This window comes from Anticarsia gemmatalis, chromosome 4 (genome assembly GCF_050436995.1).
Source record: "Anticarsia gemmatalis isolate Benzon Research Colony breed Stoneville strain chromosome 4, ilAntGemm2 primary, whole genome shotgun sequence".
Lineage (NCBI taxonomy): Eukaryota > Metazoa > Arthropoda > Insecta > Lepidoptera > Erebidae > Anticarsia > Anticarsia gemmatalis.
In genome coordinates this window covers 7,256,852-7,267,492 of record NC_134748.1, presented here as the reverse complement: position 1 = coordinate 7,267,492, position 10,641 = coordinate 7,256,852, and the positions used below count along the sequence as shown (strand labels likewise).

Sequence of the window (10,641 nt, the reverse complement as noted above, 5' to 3'; positions counted from 1 at the left end):
GATCTCTATGGTGTATGATTTTGAGAGGCGTCAAAACCGGACTGTTTCGGATAATTCAATATATGTGGTCAGTAACTCGCTAGTGCAAATCAATTGCTTATAAAACGAAAGTAACTCTGTTTGTTACGCTTTCACGGCTAAACGGCCAAACCGATTTCTAGTTGAAAAATTGTAAATCATTGAAATACATTTTCAGCATTTAGAAACCACTTCTGCAGCTGGAGCTGTTACAAGTAATCTAGTATAGTATTTATTATAATAATCTTACCTTTTCAAGTCTGGAAGTGCGATAACTACGAAGGTTACAGAAGATGCCAGGAAAACAACAGTTCTGGGAAAAGTAAACAAAACTTGTAAAAATAAACAACATTGTTATGTTTGACACAAAATATTTATTTAAGATAAATCATTTCTACCAATAATTAAGCAATGGTTACCTCACAAGGCTAGATTGAAATATACTATTAAATAAAATAGTACTTAATATGTATCTATATATACTTCCTACAGAAGACAACATTTTATAAATCACATATTTTATACTAGCTGACCCGCGCAACTTCGCTTGCGTCACCGTTAAAATTTTCACCGTTTTTGTAACATTTTTCGTTGCTACTCCGCTCCTAATGACCGTAGCGTGATGTTATATAGCCTATAGCCTTCCTCGATAAATGGGCTATCTAACACTGAAAGAATTTTTCAAATTGGACCAGTAGTTCCTGAGATTAGCGCGTTCAAACAAACAAACAAACTCTTCAGCTTTATTATATTAGTATAGATGTTCAGTAGAGCACACACCAAATATCTTTGAGTGCCAAATATAGCTACCACCCACTGCAAGGAATGTGTGTACACTCCTCTCCTAAATACCTATGATGTAATAAAACTATAGAACCTCTTCTCTTGCTATTTATGCAGACAAATTTATTTGGTAGATGCTGTACACAAATGATACATATAAATACAGTCAGTCAGTGACCTGCACACAAACACACTCACACTACAATGCAATCAATTGATATTGAAAAAGATAAATAGATCTGCAGATCATTTTAAGCTTAAATACAGTTAAGATACTTTATAAGAAAAATAACTAATTAATAGGGACAGTGATATGATAATAATTTACATTATTTATGACATTAATTCAATTTTTTTTCTTCTTTCTTGGGCTAATTTGTTCATCCTGGTCGTCACTGTCACTCTCGTCTTTTTCTTCATCAATATTGCAGTCAGCACCTAGAAGTAAATTAAGTTACATGAGTTAAGTTATGAGTTACACTTCACATCTTAATATTTAAAGGACAACTACAGCAAGCGACCAGTTAATGATTCTTATATAGAGAATTACCAAAAAGCTTATTAAATATTGGTCATAATGAAAACAACACTTTTTATTATCATTTTCATACTCCTTTTGAACATACTAACATAAATTTTTATACATCTTTGGACAATTTACACCGGGTCAACTTGAACTCATTGTACTAACCACTATCTAGTCAGAAAATATTAGTAAATGCTACCAGATACTCATTCTCTTGAGTGTTTGGTAATGGAATAAGAATTTACACCACATGTAGATAGATCACATTAGTATTTTTACTTACTTAAATCTCCAGCATCCTTTATTAACTTTGTTATTGCAGCATTAAGTTCTAGCTCAAACTTATCTAATGATTCAGATAAATTTTGAAAGTCTGCCATCTGACTGAGAGATTGAATTATTTTATCATTATCAGTAATCGTACACTTTATTTCAGGTAACATGTTGATCTATTGGAGATAACCTTAGTTTTTATTGGAGAGAAATTAGATAATGCACTTGTCTAGGTTTTCATTACAAGATATTATACGAGATCCGAATTCTTATTTTCACAATCACATGGAAATTGAAAGTTTGTTTTGAAGTAGCCGATGATGATATATATGATGTCAACTGTCAGTGTCACTTTTACAGTGGTACATCCATAATTTTATTTTAGTACGTCTGTGGAGGAACGAGGTGATCGTCATGTGCTTACATTTGATGCTGTGAATACACCAGCCCAACAGAAGCCCAAATAAAATAAACTTTATTTCACTTTATTATAATGATGTAGACCTCAGTGAATTCTTATGTAAATGAAACTGAAATAAAATCCTATACCTATTTATAAAATTAAATCATTGGTATACAGGGTAAATAAATATTGAAAAGGGTTCATTCACTTTCAATGGCAACTTGTTCATTCATATATTTTCATAGAGCAGTCTGCTCTTGTCAATTGTCACTCATTGAGTAATAACAGCTGATTGATCATTTTTGTGTAGATTGTATTGTAAAGGTTAATTTCAAATTTCTTTTCACTATGTAAATATAGGATAATAATGCGGGAGTTTGGCAGATTTGGACCTTTAATAGGAGCTGTTGATGAGGGTACATCTAACGTGAAATTTTTGGTAATAAACATCTAGATAATGGCTTAATATACAATTACTGTTTATATTAAATTTGAAGGTAAAGTACAATAAACCTTCCTTGGAAAATAATTACAGGTATTTGCAGCTAATACATCAGAAGTTCTCACGTACCATCAAACTTCATTAAAGCGTTTTAGTCCTCAAGAAGGCTGGGTTGAGCAGGATGCCTTGGAAATTTTAAATGCGGTTTTGGAATGTATCGAGGTAACAATGTACCATAAATTTATCAAATTCCCACAAAATTTATGGACAATAACGCATTTTTGGTATACAAGATATACTCCAAATATTTATTTCAAGAATATCTGTAAATTTAATATGTTTACTATGTTCTATTTGCATCAAAAATAAAATAATAAAATTCAGCGAATTCTCCATACTGTCAGTTAATTGACCTAAGTAACACACAATATAATCTATCTTATCTCAAACATGTCTTAACAGTTGATTGAATGCAACATTGTATTTTTACAGGTGACAACAGATAACTTAAGAAAATTAGATATAAATCCTGAAGATGTGGTCGGTATTGGTATTACAAACCAAAGAGAAACTACTGTGGTATGGAACTCTGTTACCGGACAACCACTGTACAGTGCCATAGGTAAGTTCCTGTAACTTTTTTATTTAAAATATTAACTTTGCCATAATATGGGTGCCAAGGGCAAAGCAGAAACTAAAAAGATGGCATGAATAAACATCAGATAATGGGTCTGAAAGCCTTTTGGCGAGGCAATTTCTCCAGCAGTGCGACATTGAATCAGGATAAAGAATATATTTAAAACAAACTGTGAAGCAAATAGTTTAAGCATTATGCAAATAATATGCAATTTTTTGTATAAAAATGATCTTTGCCTGAAAAAAAAATCCCATTAGATTTGAGAATAAAATTAAGTTTAATATACATAAAATTCTAATATTTTCAGTATGGTTAGATGTAAGGACTTCAAAAATAGTTGATGAACTGATCAAAACAAAAGGAGCACAATGTGTGAATGCTGTTACTCAGACCAGTGGGCTTCCACTCTCCACATACTTCTCATCAGTGAAACTGAAATGGCTGCTACAAAATGTCTCCGCTGTGAAGAAAGCTGTAAAAAGTGGGGAATGCATGGCAGGCACTGTGGACTCTTGGCTTATATGGGTAATTCAGCTGTCTTTTTAAACAGTACACATTAGATTAGAAGCTTAGAATTATTCAGTCTCAGAATCGAATTGGCAACTACACTAGTAATTTCCCTATGAGGCTTACATAGTCTTTTGTTGGCTAAAGGATTAGTCAATAAATAATATGATAAAAAAATTCAAATAGATTCATCATATCAGGCATTGCTTACTGTAAAAAGTACTTAAAAAGTTTTGTGATTTCCAGAACTTAACTGGTGGAAGCCATGGTGGGACACACGTTACAGATGTAACAAACGCATCCCGAACACAGTTGATGTCTTTGAGGAGTTTGCAGTGGGATAGTGGGCTGTTACGGTTTTTCGACATACCAATAGAAATATTACCAAAGATTAAAAGTTCCGCTGAAATATATGGTTATATTTCATCTGGATCGCTTCTTGGCGTACCAATTGCTGGGGTCAGTTTTTCTTGTTTTTACCTGACTACCTTCGGCGAAGCTTACAGGAGGTTAATGTTTTTCCTGTGTTTGTATCTCTTGTATCTGTACTATTAGGCTGGTGCCAGACACACACAAACCTTACCCCACACACACCTACACAACATAACTTAATTAATCAGCATTATATGTGGCACTAGAATAAAAATTTAAAAGGGAAGTCTAACAGCTATCTATCAACAAATGCTTTTTAAAGCGTTTTCTGTGACCTTGATTATCAATTGTCATCAATTGAGTCAATTTTCTGGACGTACGGTTGTAACAATGGAAACACGCAAAAGAGCAATTTAACTATTTAAAAAGGACACGAGCACAATCTACCTTTATTTTATATCTTAGCTTCTACTCTTATCTACTGTATATAACTTTCCATGTATGTACCTGCTTAAGGGCCAGTTTCACGGTTTATAAAGTAGTCTAGCAGATAACCTATCTACTAGATAAACTGACAGCAAATGTATGAAACTCTTTTTGTATTCCACCTGGTAAACTATCCGACAAATTGGCGTAACTAGGCCTAAGAGTTCTATAGCTATGCTTGCACTTCTGACACTATTGTATTTTTATAATATGACTGCTTTACAAGTGTTAATATAGTTGTTACACTTTAGTGTTTGGGAGACCAGCAAGCAGCCCTCGTTGGACAAGGATGCATGCGATTTGGTCAAGTTAAGTGTACCTTCGGCACTGGATGTTTCCTATTGTACAACACAGGTTATATTTAATTTCACACATTTTTTTTTGTCAGTTTTTAAACGTATGGGTCCCTGATTACTAGTTTTGTATTTCTTTCAGGTGATTCAATTATACATTCACAACAAGGTCTACTGACTACAGTAGCGTATAAAATGGGACAGGACGCCCCACCGGTTTATGCTTTAGAAGGATCTGTTGCCATAGCAGGTAAATTAACAATGTATATAACGCTACCTATGGCCTCACCCACATCAGGCGTGCTCATTCTTCGAGTGCGAGCGCGAACGTAAGCTGCAGCGCCGCGTAAATGTAGCGTTTTGTCCGCGTCTGTATGTCGCGTGAGAGAAAACAACTTAAAAACAGAGTACGCGCGTTCGTAATTACGCTTAATATAGGAGAGGCCTACTTTTCCCTTTTGTATTTCTGAATATTTTCATTTAATAATATGTCTGATATTTTATTAATTTCTTCAGGTGATACATTAGAATGGTTACGGGATGGTTTGGAACTAATTAGTGATATACAAGATACGGAATCTTTGGCAGCTGAAGTCACTGATGACGAAGAAGGAAGCATTTGTTTTGTGCCAGCATTTAATGGTTTATATTCTCCATATTGGAGGAAGGATGCAAGAGGGTAAGTGTTATTATATCATATCACCAAAAGTTTAATGCATAAGAAGAAATAGAAGATATTTTTGCTCATTAAGTAAGGATGATATCAAATTAGGGAAAGTAAGTACATTAACACGTAAATTGAGCCAGCTAAGTGCTCCTTTAAAGATGACTTTTAAAATATCTTCAACACTGTTTGCTCGAGGTAAAGAAAAAAAAAATTTTTATTATTAGGTATTATCTAAATATTTATTGTATTTATATATTTTTTTCCAGGGTAATGTGTGGTTTGAGTGGCAAGACGCGGCGGGAGCACATAGTGCGGGCAGCTCTAGAGGCGGTGTGCCATCAGACGCGGACCGTGGCCACGGCCATGGAGGCGGACTGCGCGCCTCTGCGCCGACTGCTGGCGGACGGCGGCATGGCGCAGAACACGGTGCTCATGCAAATGCAAGCTGACATTCTAGGAATACCTGTGGTATATTACATTTTTACGATAAAATGTAGATAAAACTTGCATTTAATTTTGGTACCATTTAATTTATCTTGATGAATTTTGCCGTGTCTCGTTAGATTGTATTTTTAAAAGGCATTGGATATTTATCAATAGTGTGGGGAAGTGAAATTGGACGTGTAAATTATGCAATTGACGACCACATTACTATTAAGTACTGCGAATTATTTAAAAAAATTGTAACTAGGTACTCACTCTCATACTACGTAATTCGCAATTTTTTATCCATTGCTTATGTTAAGACAGTTACATTCCTTAATTATGTTTAGATACGACCACTGATGATGGAAAGTACGGCTTTAGGAGCAGCCATAGTAGCCGGTCGTGCTCTGCGAGTGTGGCCTACGTCTACCCCGAGCCCGCCTGCGGATACGTTTCTACCGGCGATGTCTTCCGAAGGTAGTGTTACATAATATCCAACTTCAGTATTTATAAACCTATCATATACTCGTTTATCACTATGCTCACAGACCAGCTCTACGTGTATGCTTAAGTAATTGAATAGCTATCTTTTAAATAAATCGTTAATAGCGTTGACCACGACCCCACAAGCATGCTTTTCCAGTATAGCCGTGAATTGTAATGCAGTTAAAGCTACTAATACCACTGCTTTAATCATATTTCTTATGAAATTTGTTTCTTGAATCCATTTCAGAACGCGATATAAGGCGAGTGCGGTGGGAAGAGGCACTGAGTCGATGTTTGGCGTGGACAACAGATGGAAGTGAGGAGAAAGAACAAATTAGCCCAGGTTATTATTGAACATTGTAATATTTATTTTTGTTTACTAATGTTATTTACCATTATACTTTACCTAAATATTTGTTACAGATGAGACAGATCGCACAACTACCGTGATACCGCCCGGGCTATTCTTCCTAGGTACAGCGCTTCTCGTTATTATCGCTGATAAATTAAAACCATTCTAATCAATGAATACCTTAGAGTCATTAGTAGAACAATTCTGTGTACCTCCAAAGTTAGACGTAAAGTATTAATTTATTCATAGTCTCAATTGTTAATTATTTGTTGTCATTAAAACAATAAAAAACGTTACATATATTTCGTATTTTTATTCATAAATGAAAACTTAAGTAAGAAACTTCACTTACATTAGTAATGTTAAAATAAATATCGAAAATAAAATCTTCAGACTGATAATTAATTAAAGTCTTGGTTTAGGATATTTTGTAATGTTATAGATAATAATAATATGTTCAGCCTTTGATAACTGCAATAGGTCTCAATTTGACAGTCTTCTTGCTGATACCGGCCGCGTGGCACGTGTTTACGACGTCAGTTACGTTTTTGTAAGATTCAGGTGCTTCCTCCATTACCAACTTGGGTGATGCCACTCTTATAGAAATACCAAGATTCTCCAATTTCGATAAAACATCTTTGTAGTCTAAGTTTCGCCTTGACTTCGCTCGTGATAACGCTCGACCCTGCGAAAATAACAAATAAACATTATTTTATTTAATACATAAAATGCTAATGATACTTTTTTAGGTGTAAAAAAACTTACAGCTCCATGGCAAGTAGATCCAAAGGTTTCAGTCATTCCTTGATGAGTTCCAGTTAGGACATAGCTGCAAGTGCCCATGGTGCCACCAATCAAGACTGGTTGTCCAGTCAACTGATAGTCCACAGGTATCAATGGATGATTAGGTGGGAATGCTCGAGTGGAACCCTAAAAACAAACATTTTTATTAGTATTCCATAGACCAATAATGTTTTTTTTTAATATAAGTTCTTTACTTACCTTCCTATGTACCAAGAGTGTCTTTACTTTTCCATCAACAATATGTTCTTCAGTCTTTGCAATGTTATGTGATACATCATAAATTACATGCATGTCCAGATCATCAGGTGCCATTTTAAACTGTTTAGCAAATGCTTGGCGAGTCAAGAAAGTCATTGAACTCCTGTTTACCCACGCAAAGTTAGCAGCAGCTGCCATAGCCTTCAAGTAGTCCTGTCCCTCAACTGAGTTTATTCTAGCACAAGCCAACTGCCGATCATTTGTTTCAATTTGATCTCGCTTCATAGCTTTTTCCATTTGTACGAGTGCATCAGTAGCCACCTGATGCCCAAACCCTCTACTGCCAGAGTGAATCATGACACAAACTTGTCCAATTCTTTCTAGACCCATCTTCCCAGCAGCATATTTGTCATAGATTTCATCCACTACTTGTATCTCTGCATAATGGTTGCCAGCACCTAAAGTACCTAATTGGGGCAATCCTCTCTTCTTGGCACGAAGACTGACTTTAGAGGGATCAGCATTGAGCATGCGGCCATATTCCTCACAGTGTTCTTTGTCCTCAGCCCACACATAACCTTCACGAAGAGACCAGTCCATTCCCATTTCTAAGGCTTCTTCCATATCTCGGGCATTCATGGGTATAATACCTTTAGAGCCCACACCTACTGGTATATGATCGAATAAGCTCTGGGCTAATTGCTCCTGTAAATGATTTAAATTAAAAACAATACATTTCCAAATATACAATGTAAATAAGTATAATGATGCAACAATATCCTTATCTATTGGGTGTTAACCAACTACTCAGTATTTAAAATAATTATTTGTAAACACTGGGTAATATAACAAGATAGAATTTCATACCTTAATTGGCTGTACATCTTTCTCATGTAGATTAGTTCTCAGTAGACGAACTCCACAATTGATATCAAAGCCCACTCCCCCAGGAGATACTATTGATTTAGGATTAGACATATCAAAGGCAGCCATGTTACCTGAAATATTATAAACAAAGACATGTGCAGTGAGACCAATAAATCACTTAATTGCATCATGTTTTGAAACAATTGCAGAGAATTTGCACCAATAACAGTATGATTAAATTATGGTTGTTTTCCTTAATATATTGGTGAATTGGGATAATGATAAGTGTGCTCTCTAATCAAGGGTTAGAAACTAAAGAAAAATGTTCCATTAATTAAATGTTAATACATAATATTAAGTAATATAAATTTGTTTAAATGTAATATAATAAAATAAAATAGCACGAGTATTAATAAAAAAAGGGAAAATAAAAAAGCTTACCGATAGCAAACCCATATCCTGAATGTACATCTGGCAAACCGACTGACCGGCCGACGATTCCGGGTAAAGCCGCCACATTAGCTATTTGTTTTACGCCGGGAAGAAACCCACCAGTCATTCCAGGTCTGCAGGAATTCTTTAGCTCATCTAACATCAATTTTTCAAGCGTACTATTTACGTAAAATACACCTTCCACATTCATATTAGGTTGGAATCCCTTTTTAATCCTCCAACAATATGGATTGATTTTCTCTAAATATTTCAATTCATCGTTATACTGGCGGACAACCATTTTTCAGACCTCCGTAACAAAGTACACGTACAAAAACTTTATAATTAATCTTATTAGCCTTAATTGCTACAGAAAAAGCCTGCAGCTTAAAACACTTTTATTTGCAGTCGGCTCTGCCTGGATTGAAATTGGTTTGGCTTTGACAACTGGCAAACTGACGAGAGTGACAAATGTGACAATGACAAAGCTTTGACAATCATGATCTGTCATAATTGTCAAAAAACTAGAGTAGTCATTTAATTACTTCTTTTAGTAAGTATGTACTAAAAGTACAGTATGTAGGAAACTAGTCTTCAAATCTATCTATTATATGAAAGGTAAATCATCGTATTAACTTACTTTTTGCTTAGAATTTAATTTTACCTTTGTCTTAACCTAATCAACAGACTTGACGCGTTTACTAATAAAATTAAGATCCAACCAAATACTTTAATCGCCTAACTGAGGCGATTAAATAAAACTATATTTGTGACATTTGTTAGTCCACACTATTTTTGATTTCATAACCAACTTTTAACCTTTTTCAAGAAAAATATTCAGCTGAATTAGTTCTGTTTGGCGAAAGAAAACTAGACAAGCTACTACAATGGCCTCTTTGATAAGGCTTCGTCAATTACCTGTTGTACAGAAATGTGTGTGGAATCATCTCAACAGGGCTAGCACCCGTACTATTTCAACTTCAAAGAAGAATAGTGATAGTGCAGCAACAGCTAGCGCAGAAGCTAAGACCGAGGAAGACAAGAATTGGGTGAGCTATGGGTTCGACTACAGCAGCAAAGAAGAAGATACAAATGTTCATAATGCGTCATTCTTCTTCTCTGTGACACTGTGTTTAGTTTTTGGTGGATTCGCTTGGTCCTACGCTCCGGACACGCTGAACAGGGACTGGACTCAGCGTGAAGCATTTTTAGAGCTGCGTCGTCGCGAAAAAGCTGGCCTTCCACCAATAGATCCTAACTATGTAAACCCTAAGTCTGTGAAGCTCCCTTCAGAAAGTCAGCTGTGTGATGTTGAGATCATTATTTAAGATGTTTGTTTATCCACTTTTATTTATACCATGTAGGGGAGCTGTAAGTAGTAAAATCTAAACTGAATGATTTTCTTTTATTCAATAATATTCCTTTTGATATGTGAATAAAATTTGAGTCATTGTTTTTGAAACTGGTGGTGAACATATTGATTACAAACTAATCTTTAAGCGATTACTACATCTACATAGATAATGTGGGTCTACCGCAGTTGCAGTAGTTAATTGTAAATACCAGAATTATGTGAAATAATAATCTTTTTGATGTTATACCATGATCTTTTATTAATAACATTACACCTAAGGAATTTAATGATAATGTTTAACATGAAGTTTTCATT

At 34.9% G+C, this 10,641-nt stretch overlaps 3 protein-coding genes across 3 annotated transcripts; 2 read left to right on the top strand and 1 right to left on the bottom strand.

The window, feature by feature from the left end:
• The first annotated feature begins 2,262 nt into the window (after positions 1 to 2,262).
• On the top strand, positions 2,263 to 6,973 carry LOC142972386 (glycerol kinase 3-like). The gene is made up of 12 exons (XM_076113467.1): positions 2,263 to 2,442; positions 2,539 to 2,667; positions 2,938 to 3,067; positions 3,390 to 3,607; positions 3,836 to 4,048; positions 4,699 to 4,801; positions 4,883 to 4,990; positions 5,257 to 5,419; positions 5,674 to 5,875; positions 6,181 to 6,310; positions 6,567 to 6,662; positions 6,743 to 6,973. Exons 1-12 carry the CDS (start codon positions 2,371 to 2,373, stop codon positions 6,838 to 6,840), a joined length of 1,662 nt encoding a protein of 553 aa, XP_075969582.1. The 5' UTR covers positions 2,263 to 2,370; the 3' UTR covers positions 6,841 to 6,973.
• Positions 6,970 to 9,429, bottom strand: RtcB (RtcB RNA ligase). Its single transcript, XM_076113468.1, has 5 exons — positions 8,982 to 9,429; positions 8,541 to 8,671; positions 7,674 to 8,378; positions 7,437 to 7,601; positions 6,970 to 7,356 (listed from the first exon to the last, which is right to left on the bottom strand). Exons 1-5 carry the CDS (start codon positions 9,271 to 9,273, stop codon positions 7,129 to 7,131), a joined length of 1,521 nt encoding a protein of 506 aa, XP_075969583.1. The 5' UTR covers positions 9,274 to 9,429; the 3' UTR covers positions 6,970 to 7,128.
• Positions 9,430 to 9,749: 320 nt separating this feature from the next.
• NP15.6 (NADH dehydrogenase [ubiquinone] 1 beta subcomplex subunit NP15.6) lies at positions 9,750 to 10,570 on the top strand. Its single transcript, XM_076113466.1, has one exon. It carries the CDS (start codon positions 9,860 to 9,862, stop codon positions 10,298 to 10,300), a length of 441 nt encoding a protein of 146 aa, XP_075969581.1. The 5' UTR covers positions 9,750 to 9,859; the 3' UTR covers positions 10,301 to 10,570.
• The last annotated feature ends 71 nt before the right edge of the window (positions 10,571 to 10,641 follow it).